The sequence below is a fragment of the Amphiura filiformis genome, chromosome 20 (assembly GCF_039555335.1).
Source record: "Amphiura filiformis chromosome 20, Afil_fr2py, whole genome shotgun sequence".
Lineage (NCBI taxonomy): Eukaryota > Metazoa > Echinodermata > Ophiuroidea > Amphilepidida > Amphiuridae > Amphiura > Amphiura filiformis.
The window spans coordinates 19,560,473-19,581,617 of record NC_092647.1 but is presented as its reverse complement, the minus strand read 5'-3'; the positions used below and the strand labels follow the sequence as shown (position 1 = coordinate 19,581,617).

General features: G+C 38.2%; 1 protein-coding gene across 1 annotated transcript in view; it reads right to left on the bottom strand.

The window, feature by feature from the left end:
- The window catches only part of LOC140141912 (C3 and PZP-like alpha-2-macroglobulin domain-containing protein 8), a 113,209-nt gene extending 95,235 nt beyond the window's left edge, over window positions 1–17,974 (bottom strand). The window contains 7 exon segments of the mRNA XM_072163792.1: window positions 3,060–3,173; window positions 4,050–4,122; window positions 5,159–5,211; window positions 6,672–6,837; window positions 10,663–10,685; window positions 11,837–11,988; window positions 16,918–17,974. Coding sequence (XP_072019893.1) covers window positions 3,060–3,173; window positions 4,050–4,122; window positions 5,159–5,211; window positions 6,672–6,837; window positions 10,663–10,685; window positions 11,837–11,988; window positions 16,918–16,997 — 661 coding nt within the window. The 5' untranslated portion in view covers window positions 16,998–17,974.
- Between the last annotated feature and the right edge of the window lie 3,171 nt (window positions 17,975–21,145).

The window sequence follows — 21,145 nt, the reverse complement described above, 5'->3', positions numbered from 1 at the left end:
ATGGGGTATAATGGTTCAATCAACCTTTTTTTAAGTCAACATTTTGTATCCTAAACTAAAATAAGGCCTTGCCAACTTTGCTAGATTTGAAAGGCGAGTGGTAAATCACTCGCTAACAAGATGCTGGGCAAGTGGTTGAATCACTGGCCAATATTAGGTATGTTCATAAAATTTTGAAGTTCAATATTTTTAGCTGAAGAATCAAATTACCTAAACAATAAGGGGTCAATCATGTTTCTAGTGCATATACTTTTGAAGTTACAGACAAAAATAGTGTCACCAAATTGACCAAAATTTTGTGTGTGAAATTGTGACAGCAGGCACATGTACAATGTACACTACTGTATGTGACCCCAGATGACCTCCTATTCTTTACTGTAAGAAAGCTGTTTTGGATGGTCTTGATTTACACACAAATTGCTTTTGAGCTAAATCGAGTGTCAACTTGGTGGAACATGGATTGCACTATGTGATAGTTTATGAATCCAGTATCATGCCAGTACCAACATAAGTTAACATCACTAAGGTTTTGGTTGACAAAATTAATTTTTAGTAATTTTTTCCATTGAGCCCCACAGTAAAGCCATTTTTAGACTGTACAGGCACATTCCACTTCCCTATGGACGAATAGCGCCACCTATAGTGTGTGATATGAGCCTGACTACCAATATGTAGTGGTTGAATCAATCTGTAAGTGTGAAAGATCATTCGTACCAATGAGACACTTATGCACAGTTGAAGTCCTCTCATTTTCCAGGGTTAAGGGCTGGGGTATGAACGTTTGGACAGTATTTATTTTAGGACATTAGAGCACATCAGACATATCGAATTGCATTCTGAATACGAAGAATGTCATTCTGATATCAAATAATTTTGTTTTTTAGAAATTCGCAATTTAATACCATTTTATGGCAAATCATTAAAAATGATATTTTTGATATTTAACAGCACTTGAAGTAAACTTTATAAATCTGATGATTTATACTTAAAGTGTATGTAGGTGGGATGAAAAGCCGACGATCAATTGAAAATTTTGACCTTTCGTATTGAAGATATGGATTTTTTTTCCCAAAACACAAAAAAAATTAGGTCTTTTTTGGGAAAAAAATCCATATCTTCAATATGAAAGGTCAAAATTTTCAATTGACCATCGGCTTTTCCTCCCTGCTACATACACTTTAAGAATATATCATTAGATTTATATAATTTACTTCGAGGACTGTTATATATCAAAATTTGAAAAATATCAAATTTTTATAATTTGTCATAAAATTTGTATTATATTGTGATTTAAAAAAATGAAAATTATTTGATATCAGAAAGACATGCTTCAGATTCAGAATGCAATTCGATAGGTCTGAGGTGCTCTCATGTCCCACAAAAAATACTGTCTAAACGCAATAAACGCTCATTTTGGATCCCATAAGGCTAATTTATTATACGATAAATCTAATACATGTATATTGGATTCAATTTTGGGAGATTTGCAGCGAGTAATATTTAGTGTCTATGGTGAGTTGAAAATTGCTCACTAGAAATTGAGTTGGGCGAGCGGTGGTGAGCGAGAGCTTGTTTCAAACAGTAAGACCTGTAAATATGGTCATTGTGTAAAACAAACTAGTCTACAGACTTGATCACTTTAAATTGATTAATTGCAACTCCATCACATATTTAACATTTTGTTTATATCATTAAACACCAGCTTGGGGGGGGCAAGCCTGTATGGGGCGGGGCCCAAATCCACCAAATTTCCCTGCACTTGGGGGGGGGCCAAATAGACAATTTTTGCCAGCCTTAGGCCTATTGATAATAAATGCATGGTATTGCATATCGTATGGATTCCCCATCTCTCTGCCCCTCCTCTCCCTCTCTCCTCTCTTTTTTCCTCTTTCTTCTTCCTTTCTCCTCTTTATTCCTTGCACTAGGGGGCGGGCCCCAAATAGGCAATTTTGCCAGGGGGGAAATTACCCCCTGCCCCCTCCGGCAGCTACGCCATTGCCTGGGGGCTCAAAGGGGCTTTCAGTGTTATGCGGGAGGCTTAATGGATAAAATTGCCCCAAACGGCTGCTTTTACATGATTTTTTAACAAAGTGCGGGGGGCTAATCAAGAAATTTGAAGTTAAAACTAAAACTCTCATGGTGCTTCCCACATAAGCATCCTTTGACCTCTACTGGGCCTCTAGACCCAACCAGGGGATCACACTGAGATGCCTTCTCACTTTGTTTGCCCCCCCCCTCCTTAACTCACTAATAGCGTGTTTCTACTGAGCAGACGGTTGCGGGTTAATTCGAGTGAATTCGGGGTGATGCGAGGAATACGCGGTAACGGCCCCAGCAGAAACAGATCGGGTGAAGGTTAATGCGCGGTAATGCGAGTGAATCCGTCAACCACCTATTGAGGTGGTTAATAGTGGTTAATACGTGGTAACGTTCGCAGTAGAAACAGTACGGGTGACGATTTTGCGGGTGACACCGGAAGTTAGCCTATCACAATACAGTGTGAGCATTCAAAATTTGACCTTGAAAGGTCACAAAAACTATTTGCTGGACTTCCGCCTTCCCCACTAAATATGTGGGTAGTGAATTGTTACCCTGCATTAACAGCGCAGTAGAAACGACCCAGTGAATGCGAGAGGATTGAAATGCGGGTGAAGGTGAATTCGCGGTAATGCGAGGTGCTCAGTATAAACACGCTGTAACACTCCTAAATACTACCAAATACTACATTCACTGTGCATGCAGTGCCCTGCATGATGCAATGACACAATCACCCAAAGTGGTATGTTGGGCCAGTGAAACCCCTGTGGCTACCGTTCACTGACCTAGTGCTTGGAACATGAGGGATCTTGGGTTCGAATCCGGACAAAAACAAGCAACTATTTGTTATCTTCTCTCATCATTCTTTCCTTTCCATTCGCCAAAAAGCACATAGGGCATTAGGGTTAAGGATAGTGGGGCTTTTTGGATTCACACTGGTTTTAAAGCAGCACTAGTACTTCACACATTTATCTAATTGTAAGTGCTTCACCTTTATACAATATTATTATTGATGTACTTACCATACTTTTTGACTTCAAAGGTTTTGTTATATAACCGAGTTCCAATTTGTGCAAATATTGTCCACTCTCCTAATACAGGCTGATCTGATAATGGGAAGGTGATGTTCATTATACCTGGAAAAAAAATGAACACACTTTTAGTGTATGTCCGTAAATCATTTAAAGTGGACCAAATATACAGCGCACAAAAATAAATAATGCACCATTTCCTATAAGACTCTCTTGGCAAAATTGGACTAAGAGGGATTAGGTGAAGCGAGGTCGGCTTATCTGCTCGTTTTCTGTAGACAAGGGGCAGTCTTCAGTGAACGGCTCTTTTCAGAGCCACCAAAACCTTCAAATTTAGCTGATAGGCGAGATCTGCTTGTTCTCTGTTGACAAGGGACAGCAGAGCCGTAGCAATTTTGTAAAATGTGGGGCGGACATGACAAATGTGGGGCGGCCAAAATACAAATATATATAAACCAAATTGAAATAAAGATATAAAGAAAAACATAACAAATTTCTCAAAATTGCATACGGCCCTGAGGGACAGTCTTCAGTGAACGGCTCTTTTCAGAGCCATCAGTAGGAGCTAGTAGGCAAGGGATGGCCTACATGTCTCATTCTTAGGTACTTTGTCCTGAAGAAGTCAGAGCTTTTCCTGATGAAAGCTTGACAGTTCTAAACTTGTTCGACGGCGTACCCTCTAAAAACCCACTAATTGCTAACAGGGATTATCAATGATTTTCCAACAAAATAGAACATCCTTGAATTCATAGGTCCCTACTGTTTCAAATTGACAATAAGACAGTTTAGCGCACATTGAATTATCTTCAATTTCTTGAAAATGAGTCAAATTTGGCAAACAGTGTCTTGTGCCTTTATAACAAATGACTAACATGCCCACTTCCCCACACACCTCCCCCTGGCACCCACCCCACCCCCACACCTCCCCACACACCCCACCCTCACAAACATACCCTACACACAAGAAATATTTATACTTACCACAACAAACTGATTTTAAGTTTTTCCAATGGATCATACGTGAACCCTGAGGATCCAAAATATATGCTATCATCTGAAAAGCAAAATAATGGATTTATGTAAGTCTTCATGAAAATATTTGGTGTTGCATTGAATATTGGAATATATACATATATGTCATGTATCATGTCTGGGAAACATGCCACCAGAATTGACTAACTTTTGGAATGTTATTTATTTATTTATTTTTTTAATCACAAGGATAAGGCTTTGCATGGTGCATTAAGCATGTTAAGGGGGTACTACACCCCAGGTCAATTTCGTGCCTATTTTTGCATTTTACTCAAAAATTATAGCGCATTGGTGACAGGTAAGATATGTTTATTATACATTGTAGGGGCAAAGACTACAACTACTGCACTGAAAATTCAGTAACTCAAGGCAAGTAGTTATCGATTTATTGATCAAATATTGGTTTTTCCTAATATTTGACTGTAACTCCACAACTGTTGTCTGTGCTGAAATAAAATGTCCAGTGCAGTAGTTGTAGTCCTTGCCCCTATAATATACATCTTACTTGTCACCAATGCACTATAATTTTTGAGAAAAATGCAAAAATAGGCACAAAATTGGACAGGGGTGTAGTACCCCCTTAAAGGAGTATTTTGTGATCCTAGCATCCTGTTTGTATGACATTTTTCAGTAAATATCCACGAAAAAAGCTTATTCCCAAAATGTCAGTTGATTCAGATTTAGTGTTTGCGAGTTACATGATTATGTGCATTACATTGCTCCATACATCACTGTGTTGTATTTGTAAATTTAATGATATTTTTACTAAACTTGTTAATCTACAAGAAATTTTTTGTACATAAACATTACATTATGTAGCCAGAGATTTCCAGCGGTATAACAATCTGAAAAGTGGAAGATGAGGCTGTGGATTACGAAATGCCCCTTTAACGGTAGGCTTTGAATTGTAGCGTTTCAAAGTAACTTGGTAAAATATTTTGACAAAATATTTTTCATGTGGAATTACTGGCAAACATATGAGATATAATTGATTGAATGTAGTCAATGTACATCTGCAGATTTTACAGATAAATTTGAATTGTCTATAAAAGACCTACCTTATCCTCTCTCGGTCTAAGATCTGGTCCCGTTAAAATAAAATTTATCAGAACTGTGGAGAAAAAAAATCATCACAAAGTAGCTTTCTTACATTGTCATGACTATAAAGAACATGTATTCAGGAAGATACAGGAAGATATGTATACACTAGTGGTACCATAAACATTTAAAAAAAATTTAGGGTTAAAAATGAAAGATATATCTTACTCCTGTATGTTTTACATTTTGAATTTTATGGCTTTTTTCAACTACGAACAATTATACCACCAAAATTTATTAAATATTTTGTACCCGGGGGTGCCAGTTGAACCGTCAATGAAGTCATCACCGACCAAAATTTCGCGGTAAAAGGGTATCTTTTAAGCATAGGTTACGCCCCGCTGGACGCGAAAAGGGTCTCAATTTTGGTGTTTTCTGGAAAAAGGGTACCTTTTTACAATAGATATGTTGGCGTTTTGGGTTCATGAAAAATCAAAGTCCAGCATTTGACGTCAGCCGCTGTTTTCGTTCCTGATTGTAAACAACTTCTTACTTCCGGGTCTGTAAGTGTAATATATTAGTCTTGTGCCCGGTCTTGTACCATGATTAAAACTCGGTGATGTTTGTGCATGCTGCCGAAGCGGGCTGCGTGAGAGGCAGGCGTAGAGACTACTTAATTTTGTACAAGGTACAGATACTGTGTAATCGGAATGGATTACGACATACGTTTGACTGCTGAACCAGATATGACAGGAACCATGCCTTTTGGAAATCGTGAAGTGACATTTGCCAAGAATAGGAAATAAAACTTTTCCACTACAAATAACCTGTTGGTGTATGATCTTCCCAGGATGTACTTGTACTAATTGGATACCAATGAAATGATTGCAGCTTGTTTGTTGTGTATGACCACAATTTTGTGTTAAGGATGATATTCCAGGCTATTTCATATTATAACAGAAATTGTATGTAAAGGGATTGGAAATACACTAGGTAAATATTGCTTTCTACCTTCGTCAGTGAAAAGGGTCATTGGGACATGTAAGGTCAGTGATATGGGTACCTTTCATTGCACCATGGCTGTGGTCAGTGATTTGGGTATCCTTTTTTCATAGCAGGTCAGTGGTAAGGGTTACCTTTCAGCCCTTGGGCATGTCAGTGTTTTGGGTGAAAAATAAAAGTGTCTGGTCAGTGATGACAACATGCAATGGTATATGAGTGGCACCCCCGGGATTTTGTAGAAGTGTTTTAATTCTGTTTTGATGTCTCAAAATATAAAGACATTATTGTAAGGCAAAAATGATGATTTTAGTTATTTAGATACCGCACCGATATTTAGATGATTTGTTGGGAGTGGCTTTTCTTTTCCTAAAATTTTATTCTCTTTTCCTCAATCCTGTTTCTTTCTTTTCTCTTCATATAGGCCAGCATATAAGCTTTAAAGGGCTTGGGTTAAGCATTTTGCTTGAGCCTGGTCCCATCAGGACCCAAGCGTGTATCCACCCACCGACCAGAAAAGAACAGAATTCTTACCTTCTTGCCCTGGTTTGTACACTGGTTTATCAATTTGAATAAATACAGAAGCACTTTTATCAGACACATCTACCATTGTTGAATTTTTGAAATGAAAACCAGTTGCTCCTAGCTCACAATTGCCGCATACTTCCACTTTTGCTCTGCCGTATATATTCCCTGGTACCTTCAAAATAAGATAAAAAAATACTTGAAAGCATGTTGTTACATCTTACAGGTATTACTAATTGCAGCACCAGCAATGGCAGCACCGGGAATTTTTTCAGGGTGGCATTGGGTGGGGGAAAGTGAATTCAAGGGGGGGGGGGGGAATTGACCAATTTTGCACAAAATTACTGCAAAAAGTGTAGTCCGAATAATCAGTCCCAGAACAAAATATTTATTTCTGACATGATCGTGTTCTGGGTCTGAACTGTTTCCATATGAAATCTTGATGGCAAATTGGACAAAAGAAGCACATGGTTCTACTTGACAGCTATTCATGTTATGTGAATCACGCTATTGTGGACCATCTTTCTGAATGTTTGGACAAGCGGAACGGTCTCTTGTCTACCTCTCTGTTTGTAAACAGACGAGGAGGTCGAAATTGTCTTCCTCGCCGAATAGGAAAGACAGAGTAATAGTAGGGTAGGACTACCAATTATCGGACACTTAAGCAATTTGCTCAATATTTAAAAAAATGAAGAATATTTTCCCAACTATAGAACATCCACGTAATGACCAAAGACAGCCCTAAATGTAACATAAAATGTAAATTGATGAGACAAGCCATTATAGATATATGGATTGAAAGCCACATTGAGGCATCTTGCCAGTTATCGGACGCCTATGCCAGTTATCGGACACTACGCAGCCAGTTATCGGACACCCGCAAAACTAACGGCACACATCTATTTTTTCAACTCGACCAAATGCAGTTAAGTTTGTGTCTATTCCTTCATGAATATGGGTTATATTTGGACATTGTCTGATACTTCACGGTGGCATTTTCCCCACCGCAAACCACATTTAGGTACAATGTAGGCCTTATACATTGTAGGCGCATCAACTATTTTAATCATAACATTATAATATAACTTAAACTTAACATCAAACCCTATATGCGTTCTCAACTAAGCTAAAATAAGCTAAAATACACCTAACATAGTGCAACATGTTAATTGACATACAGCGCCGGCTGGCTGGCAACTGTTTATATATGAAGGCCAGAGGGTGTCCGGTAATTGGGCATGCGCAGATTTTACAAGCCAATTATCGAACACTTCATTCAGCCGGAAGCGTTGTTAGCAACCAGTCATGTCAGATGTTGCTGCAGAAACTACACAGTTTTACAAACATAATAATAAAAATATATCGGTTTTAGTAAATTATGAAAAGCTCAAGACCCACACAAATTGGTCATGTCGAATTACGCTACCTCATAAGTAACATGTTTTTAATAATAAAGAGGCATACTCAGTCCATTCACGCTCGTATTTGCGAAATAATAATAAACGGAACCAGCTGCAAGGCAGCCATTTAAATGCAGTAAGTATCTGTTTTTTCATTTGATGCAATATAAATTCATGTTGACTTGAAGAAACAACTCCACATGGTCCAAACCATGTAATCGTCCGATAACTGGCATTGTCCGATAATTGGTAGTCCTACCCTACGGCACTACAAAAAGTGTAAATTTACGTAATTCTAGGTGTTTTGCGTTTGCCTCAAAAGTGGGGGACAAACTGGGGGGGCAAGAAATATATTTGGAGGGGGCAAATTATTGATCCCTTCCCAACTGCATAGTGTGGAGTCAGTTGTTAATAATACCTGCACCCAGTGTTCGAAATAAGCACTTATCCTCTTGTCCTCTTGTCCAAAAATCACTGGGGACAACCATATTGAGATATGTACTTATCCCCTGGACAACCACTATTTGGATTCTTTGCAATCAAAAACACGACATATATATTTTGGGGACCACCAAAATGTTTTGAGGACAAGCAGAATTCATGCTTTAGTTGTCCTCGGGACAATCTCCATATTTTCCTTATTTCGGACTCTGCCTGCACCCCCGGACCAGCACAAAATTAAAGGTTACTCCAAACAGTGGAATCGTAGGTAGGCCTATAATATAATAATAACCCCCCCTTCACCTAGTCCGAATAATTCAGACCCAGAACAAAATATTAATTTCTGACATGATCCTGTTCTGGGTCTGAACTGTTTCCATATGAAATCTTGATGGCAAATTGGACAATAGAAGCACATGGTTCTACGTGACAGCTTTTTAATCCCTATTCATGTTACGTGAATCACGCTATTGTGGACCATCTTTCTGATACTTGAGTGTTTGGACAAGCGGAACGGTCTTTTGTCTACATGTACCTCTCTGTTTGTAAACAAACCAGGAGGTTGAAATCGTCCTCCTCACCGAATACGAAAGTCAGCGTTCCCTTCACCTAGCAAATGTTACTAAGCTTACTTAATTGTGACTTGGTTAGAATGCTTGCCATAACTTCCCGGAGTTTTAGTCCTCAATTTCTTGATTTAGGCTACATGATCCTGATCATATAAATTGGAAAACTCACCCTAAAAGTCTGCAAACAGGTCATCTTTATGGTTTTTTTGCTTGTGTTTTATATTTAGGTCCATCATGAAAAATTAAAGTTTGTGCGAAATTTTGCTAAACAAAGCTCGTAGTACGATTCCAAAAAACTTAGATAGTGCAGGATACTATGTAAAGTCGTGCGCTTTGCATGCTAAGCAAAAATAAGACTTTTTGGAAAAAATAGCAACCTAATTGAATTTTTGACACTTTAGAGAATAAAAAAGACTCGGAATCGGCCAAGTTAAATTTTTATTTTAACACGCAAGTCGCATGATATTTAGACTGAAGAAATAGTGGCCTATAGGCCTATTATATCAAACTGCCCAGCTTCTGAACTGTCCATGATGCAGTCATGTCTACAGTAGAATTCATCTCGACCTTTGCAGGACTTAAACCCCATTAAAAGCTATTAAACCAAGATAACACTCATTGAAACAGCTCAACTGATTAAATCGGATCTGTTGTGCACATGTGTCTGTTTTACATGTGCGAAATCGCAATAAAGCTGGTATTATAGCTTCAGTTGGGTAACCGATTATAAAGGAAACGAAAGGAAACAATGGTATATGGACCTTTGTTCACGAAATGAGACAATGGCCTGCTTTTTTGTTCACGAAATGAGACAATGGCCTGCTTTTTGTTAACCAGCATTCTTGAAAATGAGCAACATAATGATTGTTGACTTAACACGGTTTGGAAATAATTTCTTCATATTTTTGGTGTTATCTGTCGTTTACATATCCTTCCTAAAACACAAAAGTGCGACCCTCTCCAAACACCTAAATTAGCTAAAAATTTAGGACATGTTACAAAACTATACTTTCTAGAATTTCATAGAATAGATTAAATGTAGCTTGTACCGTTTTTTTTGTGGCATCCTTCAGAACGGAGCGGTCCGTTACCAATATAGCTCAATATTTTTGGTCAAATCTCCATTCAATTTTTTTTTTTTTAACACGGGGAGTTGGCTAGCTATGAGCTAGCTATGCTTTGCCCTCACTCATATTCTACGAAAGTGCGACCCCTTCTGAACATCTAACCTAGCTGTAATGTTAGGTCATGTTAGAGAAATATATTTGCTAGAAGTTTGGAGAATAGTTTAAATATTGGCCGGTTATTTTTCACACAGTGATGTTAACTAGGCAATGCCCATATACCTATAACATACACTGTTTGTAGAGGTCACGCGTCAATGGTGAGAGCACTGTGTATTGTGTATAGGAAAACGGACAGTAACTGCAGTATGCTGAAAAAGTTCTCGGCTTTCTCGTACTCCACTACGCCACTGGTCCACAGGCATTTTGAAACAAATGTATGAAAATTTAGAATATGATAATATTAAAGAGCCTACTTCTCTGCTATGATGAATATTAAAATGATAAACAAAAATAATAAACTTACCTGTATTGTTAGAAAACCCTTTCCTGAAATAAATAAATAAAATACACAAAGTCAAATTTGACTAAAAACATAAAAAAAACATTCTTGTAAAAATTGACGTTATTTTGTTGTAGATAGTTGTTGCTGTCTAGTTGTTGGTGTCACTTTATGGACTAATAGGCCAATCAGGAAACAAATTTGAAACTTGGCTTAATGGGGTACTACACCCCTGGCCAATTGTGTGCCTATTTTTGCATTTTTCTCAAAAAATAAAGCGCATTGGTGTGAAGTAAGATATGTATATTATAGGGGCAAGGACTACAACTACTACTGCACTGGAAATTCAGCAACTCAAGGCAAGTAGTTACCGTATTGATTTATTGATCAAATATTGGTATTTCCTCATTTTTGACGGTACCTCCACAACTGTTGTCTGTGTTGAAATAACATTTCCAATGCAGTAGTTGTAGTCCTTACCCCTATAATTATTTTACTTGTCACGAATGTGCTATATTTTTGACAAAAATGCAAAAATAGGCACAAAATCGTGCAGGGGTGTAGTGAAGAGATTTATACCCGGATTTATACTGGGAATAGACATCAAAAGTAGATTTAAAACGGGTCAACAACAAGTTTTGAACCAAATTATTTCAGAGAAACATAATTTTATTATTCAGTCGGCCAATTAACCTCATTCACTGTAAGCTACAGTCAGTATAGACCTATTTAAGCTTATTTACACCGCTGATGACGGAGAATGGTTTCTCTGAAATATTTGGTTCAAAAAGTGAGTATTATTGCCCAGCAAACACAAAACGTTTTACAGCAAACACACATGATCTTAAAACGTTTTACAGCAAACGCATGGGTAGGCTTATATAAAGGTTAAAACGTTTTAATAGCATTCAAAAACACATTTGAAAACTTGAGGCAAAACACTACATGTAAATAGTGGTAAAATAGTTTTTCAAACAAAATGATTTAAATACGTTTTCGTGACCTTTATAGGCCTATAGCCCGACATTTAAATACGTTTAAGCCTATAACGTTTTAAGATCATGTGTGTTTGCTGGGTGCCCGTTTAAAATCTACATCTGAAACTTGGCTCGTTATTATCTGATAAATGAGTCAGTATAGGTTTAGTTTTAATGACTAATTAAAGGGGAGAAACGAAAAAAGATAACTTATTTCATACCAAAAATATATTTTTCCGTCTCTGTCACAACTTCATCTCTCCACAATAACCTGACTTGGACCTTGATGTCTTGAGTAGGTTCAAATATTGTCACACTTATACGCTCTTCTGTGTTAGGACGAATCATCAACGGATGGGTTACTAAGTAACCACTGAAAATAGGAAAATGAAGGTTTCAATATTATTATCAATAGCCTTTACATGTATATAGGTCTAGGTACATACATGCAGATTTATACTATAGTATGACACACTCAGTTGATACCACCCTCCCTCCCTGTCGCCCTCCCACCCTATCCATCTCCCTCCCCCTCCCTCCCTCCCAATCAGTCATGCAATCGTGCAAATTATCTCTTTCTAACAAATATATAGCATTATTTTTTTTTTAAATCAAAATTCGCATTATATGAAAAGCAACGTGAGTTTCGGTCCCAGCCGGTTTGTGCTCCTTCGTCACGGTTTGTGCTCCTTCGTCACTAAACAGTGACGGAGGAACACAAACCGGCTGGGACCGAGACAACGTGAATCTCAGCTCAAAATGTCTTGTGGATGAGATATGGCCGATTGAAATATTTCAATATCTTAACGATTGATGATAGGATTCAATCTAAATAGATAATATCGAGAATATCTTAGACGCTGGCAGTGGTGTAGCTAGGGGTTGTGGCGCCCAGGACTAAGGATACATAATGCCCCCCTCCCCCATTCTTGAAGCAATTGCGCGCAGAGCGCGAGAAATTTTGGCCTGCTACTATATTAATTTTGGTGGGAGGGGCGCTGAATTGGTCAATTTGGCCCCCCCCTAAGGTTGGCGCCCTGCCCCCCCCCAGTTACGCCACTGTTTGTCACCGTCGGGACAGGCCGGACAGCCAAGCATGATTATTCTGGTCAAAGTGAGTCAATCTCACTCACAGTATTCTTTCATCTGAGCACATCAGAGCCTGATAACGGAGTGTCTTGTGCTTCTTTTTTTAAGATGGCGAAACGTGAGGGGCTAAGGTAAGCACCGTTACACTTTCGAGCAACTACAGGAAACATATGTTTCCTTCATATTCTCAACTTTGGTCACTTTCCAATATTTCTGAGCTCATTTTCAACTTTCCAGTGACGTGTTTGTGAATCTATACTCCTGTGCAAATTATTAAGTTACATGCCTATCGCAAGTCCGCAACTCATCAAGGGATTTGTGGTTTTGTGGCTTCACATTCAATGGTATATCCCCAAACTGTCAAAATGTATGATTGTCACTTTTAAAATTTATGTATACTATTGCCAGCTTCGGGTTCATGTTTAGGCCTAATTTTATTATCAAGGTATAGGCCTATATATGTCCTATACACTCTAAGAAATAAAGGTTCTAAATAGAACCTTTTTTGACTTCTCAGGAGAACCCTCCCTCTTGAACCTCTTAAAAAGGTTCTTTAAAGACTCGACCGAAAATGGTTCTGTATCACATTGTTGGGGCCATGCATTTTCGACGGTTTTGGAACCATTTTTGGTTTGGTTCTTTAGAGAACCTCTAAGGGTTCTCCTGAGAGGAGAACTTTAGTTAGAACCTTTATTTCTTAGAGTGTACAGGCACTATATTATATCAGCGCTCCCCGGAAAAGCGTTTAAACATATCAAAGGATGGACCAAAAGTGAAGGATAAGATCTATATTTTTTTGTAAACATAATTTTTGACACAAATGAAAAAAAAATGGCCTTATGCAATGCTGAAAGAATATGAAGCGAAGTGGAGGCACCAGGGGTTCCCAATCTCGAAGTAAAACCCCCACCACACCGAGTCAAAATAAAAAGTCCCAAAAGGTAGTCCAAATAAAGCTGAATTTATACTCAACCGAACGATTGGTATATTGCTCAGCGATGTAGTAGAAATTCAGCATTATAATTCAGAAAAGTTTCCTCTTTAATTCCAATTCCCTCCCCTTCCCCCATCGATGTCATCATTTCGGATTGAATTAGGTGAAAAATGTTTCTATATGACGCGATCCTATTCCGAATAATTACATGCACAGATGAAACGTAGCTTAGGTCTATATGTTTTTATACCGATTTCAGGAAATTACTTTAAATTCAAACTCCCAAGCGTCAAAATTACGTCATAGATTTTGAAGTTCTTTCCAAATTCCCAGAAATAACACCACTGCACTTCAAAACCGCGTCCTGAAATAGCTAGCATTATTTTTGCTCTGTTATCTTTAAATTATTGTCAAGTCAAACTTTGGTCATTTCATATAAGGTGACTGACTATTATCAAAATGACAATGTGGTTCAAAAAGGTCACGACAAGAGAAAAGTTTAAAAATCAGGTGATACCTTATAATTATCAGACCTACATTTTTCGGGGTTGGCATGATTTAAATCAAATTTTTTTTTTCTTAATCACTTATTTAAATCAACTTTTTAATTTTGGACCATGTTTGATAAATTTAAGTTAATTTCTCTCAGGCTACATTATAGAATGTTTTACTTCAATCTTAATGCTTCTACAACTTTGGGATGCAATTAAAATACTAGTACCTCTAGGATGTCATTTTATCTATTGCTATAAAAATTCATCTTCAAGATGCCGAATTCAACAAGATTTTACCAAATTTTTTCTTTGAAATTTTCAAACATGTTTTGATTTTTTGTAAATAGTATGGCACATAGACCTGTGTTTAGCATGCCACTGGTGTCTTTTGACTTTATCATGGGGTATAGCAGTTGTTGGAATAAAAAAAAATCAGCCAAAATCGATTTAAACTTTTTAGAAATCCGATTTAGGTCTAAATAAATAAAATAATATCGCCAACCCTGACATTTGCATGCTTTTGACAAAATCCTCAATTTGTGATTCTTATTTTCACTCTCATTGAAAGGTGCGTTTGTAAAGACCAGCAAACGAGGACACGCACGCAAAAATAGCAGACCAACTGAGGACTCTTGAAAGTTGCCCCCCCAATCGCCAACCCTGACATTTGCATGCTTTTGACAAAATCCTCAATTTGTGATTCTTATTTTCACTCTCATTGAAAGGTGCGTTTGTAAAGACCAGCAAACGAGGACACGCACGCAAAAATAGCAGACCAACTGAGGACTCTTGAAAGTTGCCCCCCCAATCGCCAACCCTGACATTTGCATGCTTTTGACAAAATCCTCAATTTGTGATTCTTATTTTCACTCTCATTGAAAGGTGCGTTTGTAAAGACCAGCAAACGAGGACACGCACGCAAAAATAGCAGACCAACTGAGGACTCTTGAAAGTTGCCCCCCAATCGCCAACCCTGACATTTGCATGCTTTTGACAAAATCCTCAATTTGTGATTCTTATTTTCACTCTCATTGAAAGGTGCGTTTGTAAAGACCAGCAAACGAGGGCACGCACGCAAAAGTAGCAGACCAGCTGAGGACTCTTGAAAGTGGCCCCCCCCCCCCAATCGCCAACCCTGACATTTGCATGCTTTTGACAAAATCCTCAATTTGTGATTCTTATTTTCACTCTCATTGAAAGGTGCGTTTGTAAAGACCAGCAAACGAGGACACGCACGCAAAAGTAGCAGACCAACTGAGGACTCTTGAAAGTTGCCCCCCCAATCGCCAACCCTGACATTTACATGCTTTTGACAAAATCCTCAATTTGTGATTCTTATTTTCACTCTCATTGAAAGGTGCGTTTGTAAAGACCAGCAAACGAGGACACGCACGCAAAAATAGCAGACCAACTGAGGACTCTTGAAAGTTGCCCCCCCAATCGCCAACCCTGACATTTGCATGCTTTTGACAAAATCCTCAATTTGTGATTCTTATTTTCACTCTCATTGAAAGGTGCGTTTGTAAAGACCAGCAAACGAGGACACGCACGCAAAAGTAGCAGACCAACTGAGGACTCTTGAAAGTTGCCCCCCCAATCGCCAACCCTGACATTTACATGCTTTTGACAAAATCCTCAATTTGTGATTCTTATTTTCACTCTCATTGAAAGGTGCGTTTGTAAAGACCAGCAAACGAGGACACGCACGCAAAAATAGCAGACCAACTGAGGACTCTTGAAAGTTGCCCCCCCAATCGCCAACCCTGACATTTGCATGCTTTTGACAAAATCCTCAATTTGTGATTCTTATTTTCACTCTCATTGAAAGGTGCGTTTGTAAAGACCAGCAAACGAGGACACGCACGCAATTCAGACCAACTGAGGACTCTTGAAAGTTGTCTCCCCCCCCTTTACGTACCCTACGCCACTGGAGCAAGGTCCTCTACAATGTAGGTCCTCGTTGCAGGTCACACATCCAATACAACTCATTGAAATAAAGTTTCGCCAATAGAACCCATTTTGCCCTCATGCTCTGGTCGGTAAAAAAGTTCTAGGCTTCGTAGATGACATTTTTCGATATCCATTAACAACTTTTCTGTGACCCAACGTGAGTAAAGGAGACATTTTACGAACTTGACGAGAAAGTGAGGTACTTGCATAATAATGAGATAGACAAATGGACAATCTTCACTAGGTTTTCTAGTTCCAGTGATTAGGCCGTGCATATAAATTAATCGCAAAAAATAAAGAGTTGATTTTAAGATATTTCCATATTTATTATATCAAAAATGTTTCAGTCAGTGTCTGGCGCTGGGTCACATTTTAATTATGTTTTAATTTAAGAAAACAATCCAATTAACCCGTGTCCAAGGGCGGCGACAAGGGGGCAGGGTGCATTACCTCGCACCCCCCAATTACGAAAATTTCAACTTTTGGGGCCCAATTTGTTGATTCCATAACAGTAACACCTTTTCCCAAATGCCACCCCGAAAAAATCTCTGCTTCTGCTTCCGCCAAAGCCCATAAACCAAATCAATTGTGCTCGTAATAAAAATAACAAATATAAACAAAACATAGGCCCCTATAGAAATTGTATATGTTCATGTGACTCATAAGTCATCTATATCGACGATAGACCGATATAGGCCCTATAGTCATGTTGATACTGATTACGTAATTCCACCTTTCCACTTGCATGCAATCAATATAGACATGATCAAGAATCTTCGAAGCTCTTCAAAAGACTTGTAAAAACGGAAAAGAAATTATATATAAACAAACTTACTCATTTGCATTAACCGCAACACTTATATATGAACAAAGGAACAACAGTATCCACTGCCGCAAAGTCCAAAAGTATTCCATTTTGGCTAATAAAAAACTTCCACTAATTTGTCCAACTCCAAGTACTATACAAATTCCACAGATTTTTTTTCACTCTTTTATACAACCAAGTTGTATAAATATACGCTTCAATCTCGAAAGTAACTGCTGAAGAAAGTGTTAATAAAGTGCAAATTAGTGTGAGAAGACAAGTGAAATCTGGCCGACAAATTGCCCAGATATTCACGCCAATTTGACCCGGCTAATTTGCCTGTTGTAAACCCACGAGGGCAGGCACGAGGGCAACACTGTTTTAATTGTGTTTAGATCACAAAATGTTGACAATAGTAAATTACATATTTTCACATTGTTGGTGTAAGTAAAACACTAAATTGCAGCTAGTCGAAACCTCCACAAAAACAAATCAGCTCCAGCAATACAGAATCAGTCACATTTTTGATGAATTTGCTCAAATTGGTAAAATCGTTCACAAAATCGTTACAACGAAGAACAGTGTTTTAGTTCCTTGCCAAAGAGCATGGATGTACACGCGTTGGCAATGTATATCACACAGCACAGTAATTACTTCAATTCCGTTCGCTTTAATAATCTAGCACGGTTCCAATCTGAAGTGTCACCCTCTCTGATATTAAACTCAGTTCAACTTTTACAAATCCCTGGATCTGGTACTGACGTACTGTAAAAACCTACGACTTGATCTTGAAGACTTGCACCATTAGCTTCAATGCAATATTGGAGTAGCACCCTGTGTGTCCGTATGTTATCTCTAGCTGCTGTATAGTAAGCTATAGGCCAGTTGACCTTGGCATTCTAAAAGCTAAACAAGAGTTAGATTAAAATCAGAGATAGGAGTCGAAATCAAATAGTGTACATATTTAAACGTCACTCGTATTGGAGTAATAAAAGATATTTATCTGAAATTCCAGCTTTAGAAATATCTTGGAGAAAAACGCGACTGTTGAACGTGCTTTTTTTTCTCCCAAATTCAACTCGATCCCCCTCGATCCTATTAAAAAATGGCTTGCAGAATTTATAGTCCGAGTGATTGAGGATATCCGTTTTATACAAAACCCTCGAGTACTGACATTTCCCTGGAGCCCACTAATTGGTCTAAACAGTGTCACAAGCAACTCTCTAAAGAATGTGACGTCATTTGACAGGGACACAACTTTTCTGCGGGCGCTATTTGATTAAAACATTATGCTCTGAAATTAAATATACGATGGCGGGTTAATATAGGGTAGCTGCAGGTAATATGGGACAGCAGGTAATATGGGACACCTGTTTTCATTTTAACAAAAAGTAGCTTAGAGAAGGTAAACACTTTAAGTTGATTTGTTAAGTGTTTAGAGACATCAATTGTGCTTCTAGAAATGCAGTTTTGGAGTCTGTGTATCAAACTCTTGGAAATCAATGCTAAAAAGAGTGAAATTGCCCAAAAAATTATGTCGTTTTTTTGGCCTGATATAAACTCAATGACTTCACATTTTATGATTGTGTATCCAAAAACTCTGGTACTGAGGGGGCATTTGTCATTTTTTGTGATCTTTAGGTGATGGGTTAAGCTTATCAGCAGGTAAAATTCCACTGACAAGTGGCACTTTCCTTTTATAAATGATTATTTTCTCTGATTTTCAACTGAATGGGTGCAGGTAATATGGGACACATAGGAAATTGTGTGCATTGTCAATGCGAAAAGCAAAACTATTTAGAAAATTGAATTTTCTTGTAGAAATTTGCATTTAACATTCAAAATCATGTAACAAAAATGTTTTTAGTGAGTGATTTTCTGAACTTTTTGATTTTCACCATAGAGATAACACAGTGTCCCATATTACCTGCACATGCAGGTAATATGGGACACTTGACGATGACGTCATTTTGACGTCATAGCGTCCAAACAAACATAAAAACAAGGTAACATTGCCTGTTTTATTAATCTTAAAGGACAGGTTGTTCATCATAACAATCTCTTGTGGGCATATCTTCTTTAGTTTTTATGCAAATAAGCTAAACGTCCTTAATGGTCCCATATTCCCTGCAGGTACCCTACGTGAATATGCGGCAACAGCCAACACTGTAAGCAAAACATGACAGAGACGTTGACCGCGATATTTTCCCCTTGACTGAAGTTCCGGGACTGAAGTACGGCCGTGTCTCTTGCAGAAAAAAAGACACACAAAATATATTTTTCAGTGCAATATCAAAACTTTCACATGATTTCAGGTTCAAAATGGATATAATAAAATTGCCCACACCAGGATTCGAACCCGGGTCGGAATGGTCATTGCGCCTGCAGTTGGTTTCTTTATAAGATGTGCCAAATTAATGCAGTATCTACCCAATGTAATTTATATGGTGCTGATGACGTTATTGCCGAAATTTGGCATTTGCATAGCCCTATGCCGATTCCCGCCACAGAATGCCGAAACTGCCGAGATACCGGTATTTCGGCATAATGAGTCTGATATGGGTTTTCGTTGCAAGTCACCGACTCACCGCAACGCATAATCATATCAACAAATTCGTGCTGTCTTTATTCTTTAACTTTCTATGAATTATATAGGGCCTAAGCATGAAAAAATAAAGAGTTTCAAGAAGAATGTCAGGGACTCATCTGCGGCACTCCATCAGATCCCTCAGAATTCCAAGATCGAACCTGGTCAGCCATCAAAGATCAATGTTAGATCATTCCTTCCATTCTCAGCTCACTTATGGAATGATATGGGAATGAAGTGAGGAAGGAAGGAAGGAAGGAAGGAAGGAAGGAGGTGAGAAAAGAAGGAAGGTAGTGAGAAGAAGAAATTGATACGTAAGTTCAATTAAAGGAAATTCAGCGTTAATAATTTTACTAAAAATTAACCTATGAGACTTTGGATGAAAGTCTAGTTTACAAACTGGTACCTAAATTATGGGTCTTAGGGGGAATTATTTTGTAAGTTGAAATTTTGCCATCATCATTTATTGGTAAAAAGACTGCGCGAAATTAATATTACATTTTAAATTAAAGAAAATAATAAAGGGTCTTTGAGCGGCACGTCCCAAAAAGATGCCAAGATAAAACGAAGCAAGGACAGAAGAATGAAAGAAAGGAAGAGAGAAAGAAAGGAAGAGATAAAGAAAAGAAAGAAAGAAAGAAAGAAAGAAGGAAAGAAAGAAAGAAAGAAAGCAGGAAGGAAGGAAGGAAGGAAAAAAGAAAGAAAGAATTCAAAGCATGAACTTAGGAAGGAAGGAAGGAAGGAAGGAAGGAAGGGAGAAAGAAACTTCATGAAGGCAAATACGACGGAGTTGAGCAACCAAACATAAACGTGCAACATTATAAACAGTGAAAGTGCAGTCAATGGCCGTTTTTCAAAACATAACAAAGTTGGCATTGGTTTAAAGTTAGTCTCTTGAATGGAATGCTTCTCATTTTTGCCGTAAGTTGTTTTACCTGGGGTCATGGTATACGCATAAAGATTCATGACAAATTAACACGGGTATATTTTTTATTAATTTGGCTAAGAATTGGTGCTGAATATAACAATAAGTTGGTTGGAAATGACACACTACATCATCATTTCATCATTTTTATTGGCAGCATATTTTTATGGTCTTGTTTTATTGAAAAACAAAAAAATATCTTTTCATTTGACCATAACACAGTACAATCCTGCGCACGGCCTGCAGTGGCGGCGCCAGGAATTGTTTTCGGGATGGGGGGGATTAAGGGGAAAAGTGAATTTCAAGGGGGGGCAAAATCAACCAACGGGGGGTGCAAGAGTTCTGACTGGGGCGCCGCCACTGACGGCATGCATGTTACGGTTTGCGTCAGTTCGACAAATTTCAATGGTATGGGGGAAAAGAGAATTTCAGTGGGTAAAAAATCATGAAATTGCCGCAAAAATTGTTAATTTTTTATTTTATGGGGCCGGGCAACTGTCATGCAGGAAAGATCTCTGACTGGAGACAACACCCCCGCCCGTGGCTCCCCTAGTGCCTGGTTACGTAACTGAACTTTGTAATACCGTGTCTCAAGAACTAAACTTTCGACAACCGATTGAGATGAACTTATAGTGCCCGTACGGGCATTGGGAAAGTTCATTTCAACAAAACATCACCCCATTTATGACAGCGGCATGGTCCATATCCATTTTGATATACTACGTCCAATAAACGAAAGACAATGT